This window comes from Athene noctua, chromosome 10 (genome assembly GCF_965140245.1).
Source record: "Athene noctua chromosome 10, bAthNoc1.hap1.1, whole genome shotgun sequence".
Lineage (NCBI taxonomy): Eukaryota > Metazoa > Chordata > Aves > Strigiformes > Strigidae > Athene > Athene noctua.
The window spans coordinates 18032429-18059102 of record NC_134046.1 but is presented as its reverse complement, the minus strand read 5'-3'; the positions used below and the strand labels follow the sequence as shown (position 1 = coordinate 18059102).

General features: G+C 44.9%; 2 protein-coding genes across 2 annotated transcripts in view; one reads left to right on the top strand and one right to left on the bottom strand.

Moving 5' to 3' along the window:
* Window positions 1–1508: 1508 nt before the first annotated feature.
* UQCC5 (ubiquinol-cytochrome c reductase complex assembly factor 5) lies at window positions 1509–3884 on the bottom strand. The gene is made up of 3 exons (XM_074914197.1): window positions 3785–3884; window positions 3311–3481; window positions 1509–1870 (listed from the first exon to the last, which is right to left on the bottom strand). Exons 2-3 carry the CDS (start codon window positions 3459–3461, stop codon window positions 1803–1805), a joined length of 219 nt encoding a protein of 72 aa, XP_074770298.1. The 5' UTR covers window positions 3462–3481; window positions 3785–3884; the 3' UTR covers window positions 1509–1802.
* Window positions 3885–4096: 212 nt separating this feature from the next.
* The window catches only part of NT5DC2 (5'-nucleotidase domain containing 2), a 30385-nt gene continuing 7807 nt past the window's right edge, over window positions 4097–26674 (top strand). The window contains exons 1-9 of the mRNA XM_074914592.1: window positions 4097–4467; window positions 12050–12234; window positions 13013–13087; window positions 14944–14999; window positions 16734–16827; window positions 20571–20699; window positions 23914–23974; window positions 24662–24764; window positions 25256–25357. Of these exons, the coding sequence (XP_074770693.1) occupies window positions 4185–4467; window positions 12050–12234; window positions 13013–13087; window positions 14944–14999; window positions 16734–16827; window positions 20571–20699; window positions 23914–23974; window positions 24662–24764; window positions 25256–25357 (1088 nt within the window). The 5' untranslated portion in view covers window positions 4097–4184. The remainder of the gene's footprint in view (window positions 4468–12049; window positions 12235–13012; window positions 13088–14943; window positions 15000–16733; window positions 16828–20570; window positions 20700–23913; window positions 23975–24661; window positions 24765–25255; window positions 25358–26674) is intronic.

Here is a 26674-nt window from a genome sequence, read left to right as displayed (position 1 = left end):
GCCTGTCTCACTGTTTACCTATCTGGAGACACCTCAGATATCTTCCAGACGTGCCTGGTGCTCTCAGCTGCAAATGTGAAACAGTGCTGCAAAATAAGCAAGAGCTCTTAAGCGAAAAGTAGACATTGACTCACTGATGTCTGTGAAACACTCTGCTACTATTATAGGAGTACTTAAGGGAAGCTACAGGAAGTTTCCACACCAAGCTCCTCAGTACTGAAAAGTAATTAAGGCACAGGGCTATTTATTAAAAAAACAAAACAAAACAACCCAAAAACCTGAAAAACTTATTTGCTCTGTGGAAACCAAGCATAAGAGTTCCAGAAGACTCAAGAAATAAAGGAAGATGGAGCAAAGGTCATAATTTTTCAAAATCTTTTTATTAATGCTTTATTCTTTACTGTATTGCTACAGTCAGGATTTACTTCAGTGCAATGATCTGTGACTGCAAAAAGAAGTTTGTGTGTGAGGTTTTGAACTTGGGCTCTACATTGGAACTGAAGTAAAAATCTAGGTTATTACTTTTAAAATAGAGGGTTTCCCCAAGTAATTAATTTGCGGTCCAGTCAAAATATGTAGCGGCACAGTCACATCTTTAATTCTCTGCCAGTCTTTTATCTCCTGAAAACCCAAGTAGCAGTAGTCCTCCAGATCAAATCCTTGGAAGACACAACACAAAGAGCAGCAGTTACCCTCCACTTGCAGGTCAAGTACCTGCATCGTAACATCTTCAAAATAGCCAATCTCTTTAGTGGATGAAAAGGTACTTCTGTGGAAAAAGGCTGTTGGGAGTTAGCCCAGGAATGTTTGTAAGTACAGGAACTCCCTCGTTTTTGTTTTTAGGCTGATCTTAAGAATTGGCTTCTTTGTGGAACCCTCAGCATATACCCATACCATCAGAAATAAAACGATTGCATTAATGTACGATCCTCACTGATTATACTGTCCTGGTCACTCTAAAAGTGGTCACTGACGTGCTCCCACGCACCTGACAGCTAGTGCTACTGCTCTAGGGAGCAAAAGCTCTCCAGGATAGAGCAGTGAGCTCTGTTCTGCTCTGGGGAGGCAGGAGCCTGCAAACAGAATTCAGGTTTGCTAGGACTGCCACTGCGCATTCCTCTAAACTTGTGCCTGTGACCAGGTAAGTGCATCAGACTTTTTTTTTTCCCCAAAGCCCTCAGCTCAGTTCATTGTTAGAGTAGCAACAAGGGGTATTACAGCACTTGCAGGCAGTGGAGCCTGAATGCACGGATGACTTTCCAAACAGCGTTGGCTGAGTAAACACTGAGCACAAAGTCAGTCCTCTTTTTATCTAGTCAAAATCTAGCCACACTGGAAAGAAAACAAATCGGGTGCCAGAGCAGTTTCTATCAGTACAAAGTAAACGAACTAAAAATTACTATTTCCATTGTGCTGAGATATTATGTATGCAATATGTAACACTGCTTTCCCGTTGGTCTTGTCACAATAATGGTGTCTCATCAAGCAAAGAAAAGCAGTAGCCAGACTGTTTACTCAGTTTAGTTTATTTAAAAGTACTAAACAAACATTAAATAAGAGGTGGATGCCTAAACACAATGAAATTTTCACTGTTGTATTTGGCTTAAATACAAAATATTAAAGATGTGAAGTAGATGGAAGAATAAAACTGCCAAATCCATCTGAGAGTGTATTACACACACTTGTGGATTACATTTCATCTTGCAGAGACAAATCTTCCCCTACCATCAGCATGGCACTGATGTTTCTTTGATATTAACATAGTTGAAAGCATTCAGGACCTTCCCCTTGAAACATTTCAGCTAAAATTCATTTTTTTCCATCCTTGCCTCATACTGTCTTTCAGATCGTTTCCTGCGGTAAACATCATCTGCCAGAAAAAGATTTTTTTATATTAGCATTTTCCAAGTGCAAGATAGTATTAAATGTATGAAGCCTGTCTTCTTTTTTAAACTTTTCAATCTAGTCTTCTCTTGCAGACACTGACTTGACAGGCAACTGAAATTCAAGCCAATACAAATTCTTACTAAAAATAGCTCATGTTCTCCCTCCCATCCAGGCTAAAGTTCTTCCCATCAGTCCTGATTAAATGTTTTTATAGAGAAACTAAGTTTCCAGTGTGATACACTCATTTCTTGTGTACTTTCCCACGAGGGTAACTAAAAAAACAAATGCCCAGACTAGCTGAAGCCAAAGGGAAATTAAATTATAGGCACAAAGTCTATGCCCGAGGTCTGCCAGTATGGCTTCAGTATATATTTTTTTTTAAACAAAACATAGGAATCTGCCCACTTTCACTGTCTTCCTAGTCGTTTTTCCTGCCTCCCCTCACCCTGATTACCCCTAAATACCTATTACAAACAAAAGAATCTCACTGACAAAAAAAAAAATTATTGGTCTTGTACATTATCATGTTGCATGGACTATGGATCAGTAATAAGGCTAAACTGCACAATTATTATTACTGTAGTATAGTATCAGGCATAGCAATTCTTTTGCAAGAAAAGAAGGCTCGAGTTGAAATGTAACAGCTGCTACATGGATGTCGTGCTTTATTTTCTAACCTGACTTTATTACTATACAGGTACACCTCAAATATCTAACTGAAAAACCACAACCTAAACCTTCATAAGTGAGCAAAGAAGCAATTTTGTTTGCAGTGAGTTTGTGAGCTATGGAAATTGTATCAATCTCTTTTATTCTGCAGGAGACTCAACTAGATTTCCTGTGTAAATAAGAATATTTCGATATAACATACATTAGAGCTGATCCTTTTTCTGAAGTGCACAAAAATTTCTAGCAAGATTTCTTAAAGGGAAGAATGCCACATTAAAACTAAATGGTTTAATTCTAGCAACTAAGTGCCATTAGCTAAGTTCTTGTGACATACTCCTTTTCCTGCTTTTTTTCATTGAAAAAGTGACATTTCAGATGAACCCACACCTACACTTAAATTCTGACAACCCTGGTGAGTATTGTTTCAATGTAAAAAAAAAAAAAATAGTATTCTAAACCCTCTTTTTTTGTTTCTGCCCAGTGTCTTCTGCTAGGGAGGCAGAATCCGGAGTGTCACACCCTGCACTCGGGAGAAGTGGCTGACTGACTCGTTACAGGCCTCCAGGTGAGGACCGCACCGTCAGGCCCTGCCAACTCGTCGTAGCTCTCGCTCAGGGGAGCCGGCCCCGTCGCGTTCAGCACTGGCAGGTGCCGCGGCACACGGTACCGGACCAGCCCCGGGGCTGCTCCGGAACCGGAGGGTGCTGGGGTGAGGGGCCGCGCCTCCTCCTGCCGCCCCCCGGCCCTCACTTACAAAAGGTTTCCTTGCCGATGCGGACGTTGATCATGAACCACTCCATCGCTCCCCCGAGGAGGAAGAAGAAGGGCAGGAACCTGTACACGCCGAAGCGCCGCTTCCCTGGCACCAGCCGCAAGAAGCGCCTCACCCTCTTGCTCACCAGCATGGCCGGGGCGGGATCGGCGCCTTCCGCGGTTCACGGACAGAGAAGAAAACAGGGGGAGGCGTGTCAGAGGCGGATCGGGACGGACAACGGCCCCCAGCGCTTACCGGGAGGCCAAGCCCGCTGCGGGGGAGCCCCGGGCCGCACTCTCCCCCTCCTCCCCGTGACGCTGGTGGAGGGGTGATGGGCGGATCGCCCGGGCCCAGCTTCGCCCCCTCCCGGCCGCGGCGGGGACCGGGCGGCCATGGCGGCGCCTCAGCCCCCTCGCCCGCCCGGCGGGAGCGCGCGGCCAATCAGCGCCGCGCCCCGCGCCGCGCGCCCCTCACCTCCCGCGCGGGCCGCCGACCCCCGCACGCAGCCGAACGGAAGGACGTGCGGGCACACACGTGACCGCGCCCGGCGCCGCTCGCCTCGCCTGATTGGGCGGGGCGGGACCGGGGGCGGGGCTGCGGGGAGGGGTCCCGCCCCGCCCGCCTGAGGGGCCGGAGCGCGGCGAGCGGAGCCCGCCCAGACCCCGCCGCCCCCCGCCCGGCCCCGCCGGCGGCCGCTGAGCGCCGCCCCCCGGCCCCCTCGCGGCGAGGCGTGGCGCGGCCCGGCCCGGCCCCCTCGCACCGGGCGGCGGGGATTGGCCGCCCGGCGGGTGCCGCCGTGGGCCGGGGCCACGGGGAGCCGAGCCGAGCCTGGCCGTGTGCGGGCTGCCCCGGGGCTGCAGCGTCCGGCGGGACCATGGCGGCGCTGGGCATGGCGGCACTGCGGAGGGGCAGCGGCGCGGCCCCCCGGCTCCTCGCCGTGGCCGTCTCCTGCCAGAGCTGCCGCCCCAAAGCCAGCCAGTGTCCCGGGGACGGCGGCCACGGGCAGCCCAGGGACCAGCACCCGGCGACCCCCGGCAGAGCCCGGCGCGGCGCCGAGCCCGGCCCCGCCGCGGGCAGCCAGCCCCTCCCGGCCGAGGGAGCCGACACCAAGACCTACTTGTGGGCCAGGTACCACGAGATGAAAAAGCTGGTCTACGGTAAGGGCCGCCTCCGGGCGCTGGGACTGCCACGTCCTGCCGGGCTTGGCCTTTTTCGGTTTTGTTTTTCTCCCCCTCTGCATCTTGGTGCCTTTCCCCGCGCTGCAGAACTGGGGACGTGCCCATCGCTGTGCAGCTGCCGGGGTTAGAAACCTTCTCCGTGGCAATGCCATCTGCACGCCTCCATCGCCCGGGCCCTCTGGGACGGTTTTATTCCTACTGAAATCTCGCCCTGGTCTCCCTCTCCCCATCGTGGGGCTTCTCTCTGTGATCATCCCTCGGCTGGTCTTAGCGTTTCAGGAAAAGCAGAGTATGTGGGGTTCTTCACAGCAGGGCCCCCTAACATGGATATCGTCATGGCAGATGGTTCAAATGCTGTGCTTGTTACGTTTCGCTCTAATTCGCCATTGGTTGGCATACAGAAACGTGGTTAGACTGGGACAAATAGGTACGTTGACTGATGCGCTGAGGAGTTCGGGGTCCAACTCGTAACTTGCCATTGGCACAAGGGTGAGCATGGAAAAGACTGATGCTACAGCTGCTGAGATGTCTCTCCTGGGCTCAGTTTGTGTTACAGATGCAAAGCACCTTTTACTTGTGTGCATGCGTGGTTTTGCTCCTTTAACCGAGAAGTTACCTGGCTCCGTCAGGTGCATTGAAATCTTGCTAAGCGAGGAGAAAACTCATGCCACTCACCAAATCTATGTGTAAAACAAGATTGTGGTATTTTTGGCAGCAGCAGACCTCTGCTGTATTAAATTCCCCTAAATATGTGAAAAAACGGCTTTCATGGCATAAGGGCAGGGAACTTTTTCCTGCTGGTTTTTTGATTCTTGGAACGCTGAAGGTAAGCACATTAGAGAGTTAGGAAGTGTGACTTTGTGTCTGCTGTTAAAGAGCTCTCCCTTAGCTTTTGTTTATCTAAGGGTTTGGAGAAGGAAGGCAGCCATCCATAGGCCTCTTGGAAGAAACGTCTTGCTGTCTTGGCAAGTTCTGTCATTCCTTCCTCCCTCACCTTCCAGTGCAGGAGATTTGACATAAAATCTAAAGTCCTTCATGATGCACGAATGTAAAGGAATTGGTCACTGATCTGTTGGGTGCTCAGCTGCTGCATTCCAGCTTTTGCAGGATGTGAGCTCCATTGTCTGAGCCACTGAAGGCAATACAGGGGGGGCTGACCGAGGACAGTAGCTTTGTGTTAAGTCCCTGCTCCAAGACTGAGTTGCGGTTTTAGCCTCACTGCTTGAAAGAAGTTCTGACTCGTACGACTTGTAATGGTGTTTGGACCTTAATATCCTCAAAGGCATATTTTTCTTTTCCACAGTGGTGTTGAAACCTTAAATGCAGATATGTAAATAGGCTGTGTCATGGTCTTTTAGGAAAATGTTCAGTTTACTGAGTGACAGATTGTGAAGATCATTAGACTTTGTTGACATACAGTTATTACTTGAGGTGGAGAACTAATCAGAAAGACTTAATATAAAATTAAGTTGGGTGAAGTAGCCCATGTGTTACAGGGCAGAGTCTACAAACCTTCAGGTAGCTCTTAGACATGTTGTATAAGAAGGCGGTCATTTGTTTAAAGAATAGCTACCCAAACCAAAATTTCAAGACTGTGCTGTTATTCAAGTCTTGTTAAGAGGAGACATAAACAGAGTTGGTCCGAGTTGGTTTTAATTGTTGCTTTGCTGACTAAACTGAGTTGTGCAAAATATGGCATTGATCTGTTTCTTTGTTCTTGATTTCTAACTCTAATGTAAAAGTGAATGTCTGTGGTTGGGTTATGGATTTGAAAACATCATGACTCAATAATCATCATCATTGAGTTTGAGAAGACTCCTGTGGTGCCACTTTCTCCTTACTTCTGTGAAACTCCACCTTTGTGAAGTTGTTTGTCCTATATTATCAGTTACTGGTTTTGGAGAGAGGTCTCTGCCAGGAGAATTTATGTCTTTTCAAACTATCTCTTGCGTAGGACCTGATTTATAGAGCAATGTTGCATCTTTGCGCAGAGGGGATCCCAATGATAAATGCTGACCCTGTTGGACAGGGCAGGATGTGTAGGGCAAGAGCTTCTGTGCAGTGATACAAATGGCAGCACAACAAAGCTACACGAAAGGTGCTGCTGAGCTAGAGTTAGTGTTGGCTCAAGAGAAACTATTCTCTTCATTATTCCACCCTACCTTTTGAACACTGACTCTTAGGATCAAATTTTATTACCTGTAAGAATTTGAGGCTACTACTTCCACATAATGTGCTTTTTTTTTTTCCTCTGCCAAAAAAAAAAAATAATTGCATTTGACAGAGGGGTGGTGTTGAGCAAGACTTGCTGTATTCTGATTTGATGACATCTGAAGTGTCAGGGGAGGCTGCTGTGCTCTCTCAGTAAGCAGTGTCTGAAGTCTTGCACTCCAGGAAACATCCAATCCAGAAATTTAATGGAACTGGCAAGAGAGTGAGGATTTGGTTGTAATAAGCATGTATTTTTTTCCTAGATCTTTCAAACTTGTAAACGTGGCTACAATAAATGAGCTTTCCTAAGGAACCTTTGAAATAACTGTTAACTTCTTGCCTCTGCATGACCAGCTTGAGCATGGTGGAATGTGAGAACTAGTGACAAGAGACACAAGTTTGCAGGCAGCAAGAAATTGGTCAGGCATCGATAACACTGAGGGTGTCACTCAGAGCTAGTCCTTGCTCTTTTTGGTTTGTGTGGATCAAGAGATACCTTTGCATCTAAATAATGCAAGTCACAGTCACCAACATGTGTCCATCGCATTTGGGAACAGGAGAGGAGACAACAGCCCTGTGTGATCATTGTGCTGGTGAATTTGGTGTCGTGGTGCAGAGGCGACTTCTGCAATCCAGCACATTTTGATTCTGCTCATGTCGCTAATCCCAAGGAGGCACAAAGATTGAAGGGCCTCACACTTTGCCAAACGAGGAAACGAGTCTAGTGCTATGATAATAAATGCCCTGCAAATCACTTAGGGAGTGTGCACATTTCATGAGTTGTGGCATCTACAGATTGAGCTGGGGCTGGGAGCGACAATTAGCAGCCAAAACTGGAAGTGCGACCAGTTATGTTAACATCCCAGTTCTGCTTTCCTATTTCCTAAATGTAAACGATTTTTCTTGCCAGAAGAGCTCATACCAGCATTTGTCTAGTGCCTTTGTGTATATAAAAATGTTGGTTTGGAATGAAATGGATTTTTTTAATATTGCTTTTGGTTCGTGTAGATTTCATTGGCGAGAAATCCCAAAATATTTAGACATAATGGCATAAATTCAGGAGTATGGTCCAGTGTAATTTTCTCTTTTAACATGGTTTCTCTGTCATTTAATGCTCTTTAAGTAATATTTTCCTCTCCCTACCCTCTTGGTAGAGGCATGTACTTTGGCTAGTTGCAGTGCTTTACAGGAAATGGTACAAAACAACACTTCAAAAGGATAAAAAGGTGCTTGGAAGGGAGGAAAACTGGCAGTTTGTCTTTAGAAAGCACGTCAGTGGGAGCAAAGGGAACTTTCTGATTCATGAAGAACATGGAGTGTGGTGGCCATCTGTTTTTCAGTATCATTCTTTTCCTCGTTAGTCTTACAAAGAAATTAGCACAGATGTCTGCTGTGTTGGACCTCTGGGACTACAAAGGGTGTGAGAGATGGGGGTGAGTTGCCTTTTTTATGTGTTATTCTTTACTAAGGTGCTGGATCTGAGGCTGGGAGAAAAGGAGCATTTCCCACACGATGCGGTTGGTACCCCGGGAGCTCAGAAAAGCGCAGGGCACCTCCTGGCCTCAGCGTTTTTCACATCAGAAGGGGCCATATGGTGTCTTGGCGTCTCTAGCCGTTGCTTACAGTTAATTACCTGCTTTTGTTTCCATCTCTGCTGTCATGTTGGGGATTGAGTGTTATTGCTTTTTAACAATGTGGGCTATTGCCTGGGAAGAGGCACTTGTGTTGTCGGAAGAGACTCTGATTTAAGCAGCTGTTCAGGGCCTCACAGTGGTAAAATGAAGGAGACCTGTGTTTACCTGGCATTTACACCCAGGTATAAAAAAATGCATGAGATCCAACATGCTTTCTTGTGGTCTGCCTTTGTTGCTGTGTTTCATCATGTGCCATGGATATGCAGACACTTCCCTTAAAACCGTCAGAGTTGCAAACTGGAGCAAATTGTGCAAGTATGCAGATTCCAGGGGTTTGTATCTATTGCAAGAGCTGCTTTTTCCCCACTGTCCTCAGATGTACACACGCCAGTTCTCCCTTAGATCATACTTCCTGGGTGAAGTGCTGAGTAGACAGTGACTAACTGTGATATTGTCTCCCTTTCCAGTTAGGACACAGATGGAAAGAGTAGTTGGGATTGTCGTTCTTTTTTAATAACCAAAACTGATTTTTATTTTGTTTTTTTCTTGCTGTAATTTATCGTATCTGTCCAGCAATCTGTTTTGGTGTCTTGGCAGAGGAAAAGCAAAAGCTATCATTCTTGAAAAATGGCATCTTCATGGGCTTCTGGAGGGCGTCATCTGTTTGTTTTGACTCCACAATTGCCACACAGATTGAGGCAAAGATCCCTGGCAGATTACATGCTGAATGTCAGCAAAGTAGCAGTGCCCAAGGCTGCAGCCCGGGACTTGATTAGGTACTCGGAATTTGTAACCACCCAGGTGATTATTTAAAAAAAACCAAATCCAACAACAATTAAAAAAAAACACAAAACACCAAAAAAAACCCCCACAAACTTCTTGAAACCTGTCTCAGTAAGCCAGGCATGTTTGGGCTCTAGTATTTAAACCGATCTTGCACGTGCTCCCAGCTTCTGTCCCTTCCCTGCAGTAGTTTGACCCTGCAGAGAGACTGCATGAGCTTCAAGAGGAGATGGACACCTACCACTCTGTTGAGGAAGATGCTGCAAATGGACATTTACACTGAACAGAACATGCAGCATTAGTCTCTGGACCAAAACCCAGAGATTTTTCCTTCTCTCTTGGGTATCAGTGACTTTGAAAGGACTGTAAATTTAAAATAGAGGATGACAGTGTGGAAGGACCAAGGTGTCAGCAAGCTGCTGCAAGTTGGTTTGGTGGTGATGATGTGTGATAGGGTACACAAGTGAGGAGATGTGTGGTGCTCTAGAAGGTGTGCATAGGGAACATGGTGTGTGTGAGGCAATGGTGATAAAGGGTTTGGGTAGTGTATGCATCTTTTTTTCAGCCCTTATGAGGTAAGAAAGAACATGCTGGGTAAGTTAGTGACAAAATGTCAAAATGGGGCAAAACAATTTGGGCAGGAGGCTGTCAGAGAACAGCAGAGAGGCATGTCTGAGGCTGGCAGGGAGGAGTATGACTTCATTCAGTGGGTCTAAATATACTTCATAAATCATACTGTGGCACAGTTACTGCTTATGCTTCTGTTCGCAGATAAGACTGGCTTCATGCACTTGACAAATCTCAGACTACTCTTTTCCTGTTACAAAAACATACCACTCCCTTAGCTTTCCTTGACTGTATTTTGCAGTTGTGGCTGGCATATGTTGTTGAACCTGGATGGGTATCTTCTGTGAAAGGAGAGATGGAGTTCAGGCAATGGCATTTTGTGCTGCTCTCAGACTATCAAAATGTGTTGTCATAAAGCTGTTACCAAATGGTGAGTGTTGGAGAGGTTGACCTCTCTGTAGGGATACGGTAGCAGCAAGTGGGGTGCATTTCTCATTTTAAGAAAAAAAAAAAAAGTGCTTTCATTAGAAGAGGAAAGCAGAAAAATAACACCCTGCAAATCCCAGTGTATGCTTAGAAAAAGATCTTCCCACAAGTTATTTGGAGGTGAGGACAGGAAGTGAAGCTCTATTTATGGTGCAAAGAGCATTTATGATGAGGTGAAAAGTTGTGATCATTGGAATCCTATTTACATTTCCCATCTTTTAAAATGCCAGTGGAAAGTACTCTGATTGCGTCCACTCTCTTCAGCCTCTTCCAGGAACTTTGCCACCAGCAGAGTCACTGAAAGAGAGCTCTTGTTCCTGCTGTGTAGCCAGTAAGTCAGCCCTCCTGCCTTAAAATACTGCTTTCTTCTCTAGCAATTCCTCTCTAGTTGATCTGGTGAATTGCATTTGAAGGCCAAAGGAAAGTGACTTAGGAGAGAGGGATGGGTATGTTTTGTAATGCATCTCTCCCCTGAAAAATAAATATTATGATGTATCTGAATCCTGTTTCTTTGGTCACCTCTTTGGATTAGTGCTCACAAATGTACTTTGGACTTTTACCTAAATTCTGTAATCATTCCAGACAAAGTATTTATTGGGAATGGCTGGTATCTCTTTCTAATAATATTTTTTTTGTTCTAGATTCAGATGAAACTTGCTTTTATAGCAAGGAAGCACTAAAGAACTGGCACAGGGGTTCTTGCTAAAAGCCAAAAGTTAAGGTAGGAAGGGAAAACAAAAATCCTTTTCACTGATGCTGTGTAGGATCTGGAAAATGTCTGCACTTTTCCTATCATTCAAAGAGAAAATTGCCCGTCTTTGAGTAAGGAGGAAATGTGCCCTTCCCCTCTCTGTCCCCCAGTGTGAATGTGACTAGGCAACCTACTACAGGGAACTATTTTTATTGCTTTTTCTCATCTTGCAATGGACAGTTTTTGTGGAGCGGGAAGCCTGGGGAGGGTCTGTTCCTGTCTCTCCCATTGTAGTGCAGCTAAAGGTCTCCACTCTAGACTAGCTCTGAAAAAGGATGTACAGGTAGTTCATCTGCTAGGTCACTTAACCCCCGTTTCCCCAGTGGTCTGGAGAGGAAAGAGTTATTCACAAGCGTCTTGCACGGTAACCCTGTTTTGAAGTGACAAACCACATGCAAAGACTGAGCTGTTTCCACAGCTGTTTATCAGGGGAAAGCAGATAACTTGTTGCTATCAGTATTACATGCTCCAAAAGCATAGCTTAATGTGTTGGGGTTTTTCTACATTTTGTTGGTGTTTGTACAAAACCTAGTTTTATCCTGCCCAATAATAATAAAAGAAAAGCCCTAACGGTACCTGCAGGATTGCTCTGTGAAGTTTGGCTGCTTCTGTGAGAAACAAAAAATGCCAACAGGCAAACCTCAAAATTTCTAATTTGAAGTAATCTAGATTTCTCAAAGAGGAGAGTTAGCCTGGTTGTGTTGCTCAAGTTTTAAGTGCGGGGAGCATGTTTTTCTGGTGATACATTGCAGCTACCTTTCACTTTGAGCCTGCTGAAACTGCAGCTGCTGTGAGCTAGAAATTTGACACTTCAAAATCTCGAGTCAGCTTTGCTTCATGTAGGCCAGAGACCCAAGGACATTGTTTTGCAGCTTCCTGACACAAAAGGTCAGTCTTACTGTGAAAACGGTTGGCATCATCACCAGACACAGCCAGGGGTTTCACAGTGTGTTTTTTCACGGGGAGGATTATTTGAGTGAGTTAACAACAAGCAGCCTTCAACAGCAGCACAGTGCTCCTTTGCTGATGCTGTGTGGTACTTCCAGCTGCTGTCAGGTCCGGAATGAAAAGTTGAAATTTCAGTGATCCTCTCAGTTTCTTTAACTTCTGTCCTTTCCCTTCCCCTTAGATCTCCTTCCACCAGGAGTCTGCAATCTTCTCAACCCGGCCGCTATCTACGCTAACAATGAGATCAGCCTGGGAGATGTTGAGATATATGGCTTTGACTACGATTACACATTAGCACAGTATTCTAATTTACTACACTCTATGATTTTCAACACTGCCAGAGACATCCTAATAGAACAATTCAAGGTAATGATGTGCTAAGAATTTCCACTCAATTAAGCTTACTGCTGTCTTTGCTATGCCGCAGACATGCCTGCAAAATGCACATTGTGTACATGTATCAATTACTACTTTTATTGAGATAAATTTCATGTTTCACAGTCTTTGACTGCAGAAAATTTTGTCTGCACGTGGAATTAATCTCTTTTGAGACAATTTACCATGTTCTACATTCCTGAGGTTTTATAAATATGGAGCAGGTACCTTAGTCTAGAAAGGTCTGGTCTGTTTTACTTAACTATGGAAATAATGCCTATGCTGCTGGTTCGAGGTACACGTGATGGATAAACGTGAACCATGGGCCAACACTGAAGCCATACAGAACTTGACATGTGCAAGTCAATGTGGATCAGGCTGTATAGCTTGTCCAGTGATGAACACCGTGTTTGCAATAGGTGATCGGTCTCTGCATTTTCTTCTTGTCATGTCTTTCTTTTTAGAGGGGTTCCGGAGTGCCATGGCTTTGCCAAATACATGCATTGAATGGAGCCTTCTAGAAGTGTCCTCACTGCCTGAATGAATCTGTTACATTTTCACTAGTGACCATTACATGAGAGAAACTAGTTTTGGGGATCCTGATCCTTTGTCTTGCTCCATTCATCCACTTTCTTTGTTGAAGGGGCAAAATTAAGTGCACCTGTTCCTTGGTCAGTTTATGCCTGGGCTGAGATGACTAGTAGGACTAAGCCAGCTGTACAGGTGAAATAATTTAACACAATGTTTATGTTGCTGTTTGTCTTCCCAGTATCCAGAAGGGCTTGGGAAGTATGACTACATTCCAGGGTTTGCCATACGTGGACTTCACTATGATGTACAAAAGGTAAGCTGTACCAAATTGTCTCCTGGGCTCTGTCTTCCATTGTGTTATGTTTTTAGTGTAAATACTTTCTGTCATTGCTTGCAATACCATTGCTATCAGTGAGTCCAGGTGGCTGTGCTTTTCATTGAGTGGTTTCTTCTTGCTTATAAACCTTCCAAGGGAAAGAGGTCTTTTGTGTTTGCATACCCGTGAGCAGAATAGGACCTTCTAGCAAAGACCTCTGGTAAACAGCCTTGCCAATTTAAAAGTCAGTTAATTCCGCTAGTTAATTAATAGAAAACTCAGCTTGTTTGTGTGATCATTTCGGTCTTTCAGGAAATTTAAACAACAAACCTCAATCCTGCATCTACAAGTACTTGCTAGGAGCAGAGGCATTATGTCTTACTCTAATAATAGAAATGACTTGTCAAGAGAATGTTTTAGGAAGCCTTCCCCACCCCCTACCCCGAATAATAGGACTGTCTGGAAAAAGATCCAAGCTACTTGAGATGCATGCTTAGGAGCACAGGCAAGCAAAGAGCAAGCATTAACTTTAACCCTTTTCAGTGCTTTGGACCTATTCCCTGAAAGCCTGGTGCCCAGTGATGTCATGCTGGCAGCTGAAGCCAGGCAGTCAGGTGGGAGCACAGCAGAGAAAGTTGCTTCGCTGTAGTAGCTCTTACGTTGAGCTCTGAGCAAATTCAGGGAAGCAGGGAGTACAGGCTGGAGTATGCATGCTATTCTCTAGCAGTGGGAAAAACAGAGAATGAATTAAAAAACTATATGGGGTTTTCCCATGTCTTTTGTCCTAACTGTGGTGACAGCATGGCAGCAGACTGCTCATGCCTCTGAATTCACAAAGTGAGAAGTAGATCTGTGAGAAACTGAAGTTTCTTTCTATGTTCAAATCTCTGGCTGATGTATCAGAGAAAGAGGCAACTAGTCTAGCCAAGCAAAGTGCCCTTTGAGTGAGTAGAAGGTAACAACTCTCTTTTTCTCAGGATCAGAGTTTGCAAAATACACGAGAAACTGGGTAGTGCCTGTCTAAGTAATTCTTTCAGCGTATTTGCCTGCACCCCTCACAAACTAATGGGAGGGCTGCCCGTGATGTAACAAGCTGCACTGGTATGGTATCTTGATAAAAGAAGGTGCCTGAAGGTTGTGAATGCTCTATGGAATCAATTACCTTGCACTGTGGTAGAAACGGCACAAATAGTTTGATGCTGTGTCCTTATTCGGGTTGCAGAGTGATGCAGGTTTAGTGTGACACTGCTTTCTGTGCCCAGAGAACTTGTGTTACGGCTTCAGAATGATGGATGGAGGAGAAAGGGTGACTCATGAATACGAGTTTGATACAAAAAAATGCAAAGAAAGCTCTAACGTTACCATCCTGACGTGTTCATGAACATCCTTGCTTAAATGTTTATTGGGGACGGGAGAGCTCTTGTGTGAAGAAAATGACTGGGTGCAGCTGTGCTCTAAACCAAAACTTGTCCACTTAGTTCTGCTTAAGATAAATGTGATGAGAAATAGATCTCTTGTGCACACAAAGCTCCTTTGGAATGTGTATGCTTTTGGAAGGGAGATAAGAAGAGACAGTCTAAGTCACAGAAACATTGTTCTTGCTGTCTTTCAGTTACATTCTTATCTACAAACTTAGGAGTGTAACAGACAGTGGTGTTTCGGCTCATAGAAAGAGGGTCTTTTGCCAGAGAGGCCAGTAAAAAGTCACACTATGAATAAGTGTGTGTGAAAATGTTGGATGTTTATGATTAATTTTATTTTCTAAATGTCATTTGTGTGGAACTTGAAATTTAAATAAGGTTTCAGTGTAAACCTACCCAATTCTAACAGTAAATATCTATCCCTTATCACAGAGTCTTCTCATGAAGATCGATGCTTTCCATTATGTCCAGCTGGGGACGGCATATAGGTCTGTCAGTTCTGAAAAAATTTTCTAAATGCCCATATATGCAAAGGTGGATTACTAAATCTGAGTGTACATTCATGGCATATGGGGGGTTTTGTTGAGCAGAGCACAGTCTTGTCTGGCTTATCCTGTTTGTGCTTGCTTCAAATGCTTACCTGGCATATAATTGCAGGGAGTTATTTTTCTCAAGCATTTCAAGCCAAGTGTGGGTGGGAAGACCTGGAGCTTTTTGTAATGGTTAATAACACATCTGGTCACGTACTCTGTATGATGTCTGAGCTGCAGCTACAGCATGCCCGGGTTAATGTCTGTAAGCAAACAGTGCAACTAGGAGAGGATTCCTCCGTATGTGGTCCACATACGGGCCTGTCTTCTCCAGGCAGGAGTGTATCCCAGCAGTGGTCTGCTATGCCTTGTCACAAAGGTAAGAGGAGAGTGGTCTGGATGTGCAAATAAAATTTTAAAACCGTTTAGACATGTCGATAAAGTAATGATGCATCAGAATCTGGGCTCAGTTTAAGGCCTAGGTTGGCCTATTTTTCTTTCTCTTTTGTTGTTCTCCAAGGAGAACTGGGTATGCTTTGGAATATGGGACTGAAACAGTGCAGAGCAAACTTTTCTCCAAAATGTAGTGAGACTGGTGCCTGGGAGAAAGCCTTGCCCCAGAGTGTAGTGGGGTTGGTGTATAAGAAGTAGTAATTCACAGATATCGGTAACAAAGCTCCTGTTAAGTCTGTGTAGTATTTCCTGAGCATGGAAGCCAATGTGTTTTTTTTTTTCTTGAACTCTGCCCTTTTGCTGTTAAGCTTCAGTTACAGTAAACACTCTAAGAATATTAAGAAGGGGGTTTCATAATCAGAGAGAATTGGCTTCTTTGAGTGGTAGCTTGGGGAGTGGGGGGAGGGGGTTGGTACTGCCCCATATTTCACTTCAACTTCATAAAGAGATTTTTAGTGAAAACACATTGAAACTTTTTTTTCCCTACTGTCCTTTGTAACTATCCTTCTTAGAGAGTCCTTTTCCTAAACCTTTGCTTTTGAACAAAACTGAGGCGACTTTTAACTTCTCAGAGGCTGTATAATGATTGAACAGGAAAGGAGAAAGAGAAAGGTGCTGGCTGCTTGAGTAAACAGCTATCAAAACTTGTGCAAGAGGTAAAACCTGCAGCAGTCAGATAACCTGATGTTCATGAATGATACAACTCAGAGCCATACTTGTGATTACAGTGTTTTGGGGAAAAACTGTGATCTCTGTTGAATGGTCAGTGAGGAACTTGTTTTGCTTAAGAAAACTGAATAGAAAGGAAACATCATTTTCAGAAAGCTCTTTCTGTGCACCTTTGCATTTAACGGTGCTATGCCTCGTGGAAGGAACCTTTCCAAAACTCTTACAGTTACCCAGTGCTGCCAAAGTCAGGTCATGGGGCTGATCTGGTGGGGCAGTCCTGTCAGCAGATCCACAGTTTACAGAGGGAGGCCTCTGTCTGAACTCTCTGCTGGAATGTGGATAAAGCCCCTCAATTAACTTGAAGGAGCAGACAAGGTATCTGAAAAATGTCTCGAGTAAGATTTTATGTGAATCTTAAGAAATCATGGAGCTGTCAGGTGCTCTGGCTATCTCTTTTTTATAAGAGAAATGTGTGGGTTTTAGAAAGGAGCCTGTTCTCTTTTTCTGCAGTTTGTAGCTCTGTGCAGACTGGGGATTGTTGACAAACTATTTCTGTTGTTTTATGTCTAGAGGGCTCAAACCAGTGCCTGATGAAGAGGTAATCGAACTCTACGGTGGTACGCAGCACATCCCCCTGTACCAGATGAGTGACTTCTATGGCAAGGTATTGTAAGCCCTCTACTGTTACGATGCAGCAGCTCTTTTACCAGCTAGGAAAACAGAGTGAATTGTATGAGCATGTAAATGACTCCAGCCTCCCTTGGACTCCAAAAGGCTCAGTCCCTAGTGACCTGCAGTGTGTGGTTTTTTTTCTAGTGGGAATTTGCCCCAGAGGTTATTTAACAGTTTAGCATGTGAAAGCCAGCTGCAAAGCTTTCCTAAACACCAGGGCTATTGGCCTAGAGCTGAATGGCTCTGGCGACTGATAGGGAGATGTTCCTTGCTTGTTCCTTGGCCAGATCTAGCTCTCAGGCTACCAGGGCATTCTGCAGTGTTGGCTTTAGCACGGAGTCGTGCAGGAGGAGTATGTGTGTGTAGCAGCAGGGTGTTTGCAATGCCTTTCTCTCTTTGGTTTTGTGTAGGGTTTTTTTCCTTCATGAAAGAGATTCCTCCCCCTCCACACCTCTTGAGACCTACTCAGTGGATTATTCATAGGGTTGGCATCCGTGAGTGTTAGGGGTCTTTTTAGGCAGAAAAGCTTCCTGTCACACTAAACGACTGAAATTCTGTCCACAGGAGCTGTAAAATCCTTTGGTTGTCTGAACTAGAGGAATTTATGAGGAATTTTTCTTCATTAAATGTCTAGTGTGGTGCAGTGGGCAAGCAGGGCCATTCACATCCCTTTCCCCCCAGAACTGCTTTGTTTCTTGCCCTTTGTTAGTCCAGTTGCCTTAGGGGAAGCTGGAAGGAGAAGAGCAGGCTTCCTCTGGTTAATACCCTTTTGAGTCTGCTGTATGAAGTCTCCAGCAAGGTCACTTTTTGATTTCTCTCTCTCAGGAACAATTAATGTGAGTGGTTGCTTTCTGGATAAGTATATATTCTGTTTATAGCTCAGTGTTGCTTCCAGCTTTGAAATAGGATGTTTCTGGTTTGAGTTTGATATTTGTCTGTAAACTGCACTCAGTTAGCCTCCCTCAGTGGAACTCTCCTCATTGTTGTCAAACTTGAGGTGATTTCACTTTTGTTTTGAAATAATTGTAAACACGAAATCTGCTTCGAGTTTTGGCCTTTTGTAGGGCCAAGTGCTTATGCTAAGGTGCCTTTCTGTGCTGCTTTGTACATACCAGATGTTCTCTACTCTCCTGTAGTTTAGTACTGAAAAATTCAGTATAACATTTAGCCACAGAAGTAAGAATAGCAGCTTATTCTTTGTAAAGAGGTGAATCTCCTCTCCTAATAATGTAGTGAACTCCTAAACTAATAGGTGGATTCCACAGAGAACGAAAGTATCTACAACTAATGCCATTTGCATCTAACAATGTCTGCTCAGCCTGTGCCAGTAGCACCTTAATGGGAAAGCATCTGGGTTAAGGTGACTGCTGATGTGAGCAGGAGCAGTGCAATTGGTGTGGAGTGAGGCTGTAGCAGATCTTTGACCTTGTCCTCTTTAGTCTGCCATGCTGATGTTGCTACCTGTATGGGTGACAGGAGGGTCTGTCAGGTCAGTGATTCCAGGCAACAAGGCATAAGATAAGTGGGACTGATGTAGCTGAAGTGTGTAAATATTCTCCCTTAAGGGTTTTCTTGATCCTCTGTTGGCAGGAGTTTGTGGACAGCTACCAACATCCCAACACCTGCAGTAGGTGGGCACAGATCTTGCCCAGGCTTAGACAATGCAGCTAGTGTGGTTTTCTTTGGCAGGACTAGTGCTGGCCTTTAATGAAGGTGGGGAACTTATGGGTGTTGTGGAAAAAGCATATGTAGTATTCTTCTAAAACTACTGTTCAGTTTTCATCCTGACTTGTGTCAATATGTCTTCCTTAAGGAAGTTGAGGCCACTAAAGGGAGGGGGGGAGGCTGGACTTGTAGGATGATGGCATACAGTGCACAAATGAAATCAGAGTTGACTGCCTACAAGGTAAGTCTTTGCTGTTAGCACTGAACGTTTAACTGTCTCTATGTTTAAGGTCTTAGTGGGACCGGTCATTGCTCTGCTGTGCTCTGCTAAATCCCATACCAGGTATTTCAGTAGGAATTGCCTGTCTGTGTCCCTCTTGCTTCTTTCCCAGAATCACTTAATAGGAAAAAAGGGTCGGGGCTGTTTTCAGGAAATGTTGATTTTGCTAGTGGGAGAAATGTTCCCTTAGCAACTACATATCAAAATGGACAAAAGTCTGTTGAAAAGCTTCGGCAAGTATTGCAAAGCAGCACCACTGTGTGCAATATGTGGCCCAAACCAGAGGGTGTTCTTTGTGTTTTCTTCTGCTGTAGGTCAAGTTGTCCTGTGTGGGCTGGCTGGCTGAATAGAAATTATATAACCCTCAGCACACCAGCATAGCTTTTGATTGCAGTATTTTGTGGTAACAGACCTCAGACAAAATGCTGTTTGTTATTCCTTTGCCCTTTTGCATCTTCTTTCTTGACCCCAACTTGTTTTGTCCCAGTATTGCCTTTAGATAGTGCTGCAAACAGTGTGTTAGTCTCTTGTTCTACCCTTACATGACCAGACTAAATGGGAGATGTCAGGATGTAACAACATGACAGTGGCACATCTTTGTCATTAGGCAGTGTGTGCCCTCTGTCAGCTTCCACCTTGTGTACCTTCCGTGGTCTTTCAGATGCTGCTTTCCTGTCTGTCCTTCACACAGCTATAATAAATGCCTTCTGATGTGGACCAGTACTATCCTAAAGTTGCAACTTCGCAGCTGTCAGTCATGGATTGCTCAAAGCTCACATGTACAAGCATGATGTGACTGATTGCCAGGGCACCTCTGGTGACCAGGTTGACTGAGAGGTCTGTGCGCTTCCCAAATTGCTTTTCATGTACAAGGCCTTAGTAAGTGTCCCATTGGCTGATCTGGGATCTGGCACTTCAGCGATGAAAGATTGAAAAAATTGATTCCAGCTTCAGCTTACCAGTGAGACTCACCATAGTCCTCTGCACATGTGGTACATACTGAATAAACAAGCTTTATTTTACTGGAAAGCCTTTCTGGAGCCAAGGTTCACTGTCAATCTGCTGATAGGTTTGTGACTGATAGGCAACAAAAATAGCAAATGTATGGGAGAGCTGCAACCTTGCCTAATGGAAGGTAAGTTATTCCTTGGTCAGGATTTAGTGTTCCATATCCACTTTACTGCTGAGTGGGCTGAAGTTCTTTTTCCTCTTCTTTGTGCCCACTCCAGGTTCTCTCTAGCGACTCCAGGGCAGGCAGGCATTGACAAACTGCTTTGGTGTGTTGGTGTGATTCTTACACTGCTGTGGGAAACCTCCCTGGAACGTGGTTAGAGCAGCTTTGGTGCCCATGTGTCCAGTGTCACAGCCTGGTTTAAATGAACAATGGGACACCTCCAGCAAGGCCACAGCTGCTTCTGTTCTGTTGGTGCCTCTATTAATGCCAACAGGCCAGGTGGGAAGCAGAGGGCATGGGGTTGAAATAAGTGTCTAGAACCAACTCCCCACTTCCTCCACCTTCACCGCATGGTCTTAATGATGCTGGGTTTGTTTAAAGATTTCTGTGAAGGAGAAGCCTCTCTCTTGTTAAGTGTTAATGCACTAGGTTAGTTTTTTGCTTGAGAGGACTTCTTGCTGAGTGGCTGGGACTTTCCACATTAGTGTTTTTCTTTTGTGTTAGCCTGGAAAGGCTTCCAGATGGTACTGGGTGATATCAGTTTGTTTATTGGGTTTCTCTTTTTTTAAAAAAGTATTTTTTGTTTAATGTGTTTCTTTCATTTTTTGCTTTCCAGGGTCCATCACTTAAGCAGTTTATGGACATTTTTTCTCTTCCTGAAATGACGCTGCTCTCTTCAGTCATTGATTACTTCATAACTCACAACATTGAGTTTGACCAGGTGCATCTTTACAAGGATATATCTGTAAGTAAAATGTCAACTGCCCCATAGCTCATACCACATCAGAACTGTGAGCTCTTTGGCTTGTTAGCACTGATGAGCTCTGCAGTACCCAAACCTAATGGGCTGTTAGTGAGTAGCCTAATACGACAGCATTGTTGCCCCTTTAGATGAGCATTACCAGAGAATATTCAAGCTGTGTTTTCAGAACATGTTAGATTTCTGTCTGTACTACAGAGCTGGTGTTGCTGTACACTATCTCTTGCAGGAGTGCCTAGGCTGGTTAAGTTGAAGGTCCTTCTGTGGGAAAGATTTCACAAAGCTTGTGTGAATGTTTTCTGGTTCTGCAGACTTTTAAGCTCTGTGTTTTCCTGTTAATATCTCATTTTTCAAAGAGACTTGGTCTGCCCATGTACCAAGCAGTTTGCTTTATACAGCAATTGTTGTGAAACACCTGCCCCTGCCCTTGCCTGCTCTTAAGAATCCACCCCTTCCCTTTGCAGCTACGGAGTAGTCTGATCCTTTTGGGATGTTTTCCAGTGAGTGACTATAGCTTTTAAGAGCCAGTTACTCCAAGGTGCTAACTGTGCCCTCCAGCTTCACGGGATCATCAGCATTGTTAGGGGATACTGTTTGACTTCTTAGTTAATGCTGTAGTCCAGACGTAAGTGCTTGAGATTGCTGCCCTGGGTGACTTCTGTTGTTAGACTATGGATCTTCCTCGGTAGCCAAGCCTTATTGCATATGACTTCTTCCATGGAGAGGGCTTTTTGATTTGTACCTTATGAGAATCTGATGCTCATCCACTGCTCAGTCTTGAGAGCGAAATGTTGCACCACATCTGTGCTGCTTCTTTTGTGATAAGGATCCACCCTGTCAGCTTTGCTGCAGCCACAGATTACAGTTTACGTTCTGACTTTCTGTTAGTGCTTGATAAGAGCATACCAGCCAGTTTCCCACAAGACCTTAACATGTTTCTAGGGTGTTAGTTGTAGTTGGTTTTGCTCTTGAGGTGAGGAAAATGGGGAGATTAGCTGATTCCTAAGGTGTTTTATCAAAAATGTCTTCTGAACCTTCTTTGAGGTCAAAACGGACATGTTCCTAATTGAAATCTTGAGAGCAAGTGGATGGCTGCCTCACCCTAATACATGCTCACTTCAGGGCAAATGGTGAGCTCAAGGCCCAAGCTCCTGAGTGCAAATCCTGGCATTTGTCTTCACATCCTTTGCTGAGGCGTGTGATCATTCCAGAGGAGTGACTGAGGTAGGCAGAGAAGAGATCTCCAGCTGAAAATCTCTGCCAATGCCTGAAATTTGTACTAAAAAGTTGAGGACTGTCTGGTGCTCTCACCAGCAGGGTTCTTGCTTTTTTCTGTGCAATGAGAATAAACGTTTTTGCAAAACTTATCCCTCTGCAGTACCTGAGTGCAAGTGCAAAGAAATGGTTTGTGGACATGAGCACAGAGATCCTTCTGTGCCTACACAGACAGGTATCTGACAGGACTTGCATAGCCCCAGCTGTTACTACAGCTTAGGCTCACACTGAGTTAAGACATGTCTAAACATGACACTCTTCTGTAATTCTTAGTGGTAGTCCTGATCGCATCGCTGTGTATTTGGGATCAGGATGAGTGCTAGAAACACTGCACTGAGTCAAAAGGGCAGACCCTGAGGTAATGGTAAAGGTTGAAGCTGACATGTAAACCAAGTAGTCCTGTCACACCAGTTTGGTTGCTTTGTGTTTGAGAGTAAGAATGTACAATTTACTCTGCTTTCCTTTGGAGGAGTCTTTGAGCCCTGTTTGACATCTCCCCAGGCTACTAAGATTTTACCTGAAGGAACTTTATAGTTCTTCCCCTTTCTTTTGCTATTTTTTCTGCTTTTGCTTTTTGAGGGGTAGGCGTTTAGGGAAGGAGCACACTGGAATCTCTGCTCTGCAAAGGTAGTTCTGACACAAATCCAAAGTGTTGCTTACTTTTAGTGCCACTGCTGGTAAAGAGAAAGTTGTTTTCTTGTTAGGGCTCTTGCTTTTTGTTCAGTTTCTTTTCAATAAGGCAGTCTCTTGGTGAATGAGATGTGATGTTTGCCTTTTTACCATTCAAATCCACATGGTGAAAAAAGAGACTTCTAAAACTCTGTTTTGAAGAGATAACACCTCCTCCTTGATCATCCCCCATCTAAGCTGTACGTTCTGGTTCTCTACCAGATTTGAAGGAAAGGATTTTTGGGGTGATGAGCAGGTTTCACCAGCGGTGCCGTGAGACCATATGACTGTGTGACATTGTGTGCAAGTGTCACTGTAGCAATGTCAGTGGCAAGTGTGGGAATCCAGTCTGAAAGGGCAGCTCCTGAAGGAGGACATGTAGTGTAACAGGGATTTAGGGGTCCTGGGGAAAGGCAGCATTTGTTTACCTGTCTAAATTGTCAGGGATGAAAACCGTATGTTAAAACAAGCATTTGTATGTGCAAACACTGCAAAATGTGTTGCTGCTCTGGAAATAGTTTTGTGTATCTGGCATATCTCACTGGGTGGAGACTTGGGAAGAATCTCAGTTGGGTGTGTCCATAAACATGTTGCATCTTGGCCTCTGGCCTGGAAAATAGAGGATATTTGGATGGTCTTGACCATATCTGTTTTAACTTGCCTCCCTCCTGAAAAGTGGGCAGCTCTGTTTTGGCACATCCTCTCACCCTCCTAGTGGAACCTCTGCTCTGCCTGTGTCCGCTGGCCATCTGTCACCCTCCTTGGCCTGTGGGGCGCGTTTTGGAATCACAGATGCTCGCCTCTGCTGCTGTTTGCCTTGGACACGCTCCCATCCTTTGGGTCATATTTGGCAGAGCTGCCACACACATAGGGCGGAAGGAAAAACAGCTAGTGTCAGGGCCAGTACAGTTTTGGGACAGTAAAATGGTTTTGGAGTTGCACAGTCTTGATTGCCTTGTTCACATGTGCTGGTTTCAAGGAGCAGAAAGGAAGTTGTGCTTTCGTGGATAGGTTTTGAGGTTTTTCCCCTTGTATTGCATCAGCTGAGCTAGTCACTCAGCTCTTTGGGACATGTTAGCAAGCCTCACTGTACAAGGTCCTCGGCTTAGCATTGGTATAGCTTTTGTTCATTCAGCAGGAACAGGAGATGTGTCATTACTGTATGGATTCTCAGTGGCAGCAATAGGTTTGCATGCTGGGAAACAGGAATGCCATATGTAAAACTGATTTTTTTTTTCCCTGCCCTTTCCTTTAGGATGCTATTAGAGATGTACATGTGAAAGGAGTGATGTACAAATGGATTGAAAAAGATATGGGTGAGTTAAATAGATCTCTGGTGCCAAATCCATTTTGATGTCCTTCGTACTATGTGGTGTTCTGTGTAAGATGGCTGTGTAGGCCCTACACGCAGTCACAGGAGTCAGAGGGACACAGAACTTAATGAAATACTTGATTGTGGCATGCTTAAAGGCAGCTGGGGGGTAGAATGGCATTAAGAAACAAGTGGTATTTAGGGCCAGGTAGAGAATCTGTTTTAATGGAGGAAACAGCTACCTCATTGCTTGTGTTTCTGTTTTCCTTCAGCTTGTAAGCGAGGGATGACGGTCCTTGGCATGACATGAACATGCACAGGCACCATCTGGGAAGGCTTCCTGGTCGTTTGGGGGAAAGAAACCTCCTGGCAGCAACATGGCCTGGAGTGGCTGTGCGTGTCTTTTGTGATGGTTTGGTATCAACCCTCTTTTTTTGCCAGCCAGCTGTTTTGGTTCCTCAGTCTTTCTCTTCCCTCCAGACGGGATTCATGAGGATGAGGAAGGCCATTTGCCATTTTGTCACCATGGTGGTTCACTACCTGCCTGCCTGAGGTGGATCTAACTCAGGCCTTTTGCATTCCTAGTGGTATAGGGATTAGGTTTGATTTTGTTGTCTTGACAACAAAGAAACGTGATCATGATTTATGCCAAAATTTTTTGACTGATGATGTCTGTTTTGTTCTGATATAGAACAGTATATTCTGCATGGGGATGAAATCTATGCTGTGCTAAACCGACTGGTGAACCACAAGAAGAAACTCTTCCTCATTACAAACAGTCCCTTTAGCTTTGTGTGAGTACTGTTATTGCACGTCGATGGGTCACCACAACACCGCAAGAGCTGGGCAGCACAGTCCCTCCTGTGAGCATCTGACAGTTGTATGCTAGAGGTTTTTGTGGCAACAGCCATGAGAGTGCTCTCTGGGAACTGGTTGTGATGAATGTGGCACCTCGCAGCTCTGTGTCATTGACTCTCACTTTTTGAAGAAGACACAAGGCTGTGGCTGGCCACAGCGTTACAGAGCTGCCACTTCGGGTTACCTCTAGCAGCTTTTGCTGCATCGCAGACTTCTCTGCACTTCCTATGGTACAGGAGAAAGGGTGGGACAGCTTGAAACTGTCAAAGTGCTACATCAGTACTCCATGCCGTGAGACAGCCTTGGGAGATTCACAATTCTCTATGCTTCTGTTACTGAAATGAGAATAAATTTAGGACAGACTGTTGTAACAATGTAGCGTTGGGTGTAACTGGATCTGTTAACTTTGCTGTTCCTTTGCCCTTAGGGACAAAGGAATGAAACACATGGTTGGCAAGAACTGGCGAGACTTATTCGACATGGTCATTGTGCAAGCTGACAAGCCCAACTTCTTCACTGATCGGCGGAAGTACGTGTCCCGGGGCGATACTGCACTGCTGCATGTGGGCCTCAGGTTTTGGGCCCTCTTCCCTGGAGTAAATGACTCCTTTTACGTTCCAAAATAGTGGTTTTCTAAGCGTAATCTAGGTCCAGTAGGCATCCAGCCTTCTGCTGTCCTCTCAGGTACTCTCTGAGAAGATGAAAACTGGCCAGTCTGGGAATAAGTGGATCGAATGGGTAGTGCCAAGCTGAAGGCATGTTTCTAGAATTGGCTGTCTTAAGCCTCATTGGTTTTGTCATGGTCTGGACTTAACTTAGATTTTTTTAATGGTATTAATGTAAATCTTTAGAAGGAAAAGAGGAATGGAAGGGTGTGTGTTAGAGTTGGCCATTTTTTGACTTTAGGTCTCGAGAGTGTACCAAAATATTTCATTTTCCTGTTCCCCACAGCAAATATCTGTGTGGTTTGTTTTTTGTTTTTTGGTTGGTTATTTTTTTAGTTAGTGGATACATGCTGTTTGGTAATTGTCAGCTCTGGAAGCCTTTGTATGTGGCGGCTGGGTTTTGTGGTCAGTTAGGAGCTGCCAAGGGACTAGCTGATAGGCAAACTGCTGTCCTCGCTTTGCTCTTCAGATTATTTGCTTTGGGAACTTGTGTCTGCTTTGTTGCCTCAAGTTATGACTGACCAGGAATTACAATTCTCGAGGGAGAGATCTGTTCTTTCCTCTTTATGTATTTTTTTTTCCTCATTTCCCAGGCCACTAGCATAAACAGGAGTAAACCTACAAAATGGCTTCATAAGCTGTGCTGACCTGGTAAAAGTTTTCTTCATGGGACGTAGGTGGTGTCTTACAAATGTAGCTGGAGCTATGATGATCTGGCTTTCTAGGAGATAAAACCTTATGGCTGCATGTGCCTAAGGCCCCACTCACGTAGTGGGCCAGTGGAATGACATGGCACATACATCCAAGGTGAGGAGAACCTCCTGACGGTGAGCTCTAGTGAACTGTGGAGTGTTTTCTCTGAGGGCAAGTGCAGGTGTGCACTGGAGACAACTTGTGGTTGAGGAGCCCCTTGCCCGAGCAGGCTGTAGAGTTCATGGTGGGAGGCTGGATTCCTTTGCACTATGGCACCTCACGATCATACAGTAATTCTGGATGAGATTGTGCATGTTGTAGCAGGAGCAGCTTCATACCAAGACTTTTGATTGTGGAGCTCATGGTTTGGAAATCCTGTCCCAAGAGGGAGCAATGTTCCCATCAAGCATGAGTGTTCACGGGGGTCAAGTAACTTAAGCCTTGTTTTGCTGCTTCTGTCCAAGTGGAAGGTAATCAGGCAAGCCCTA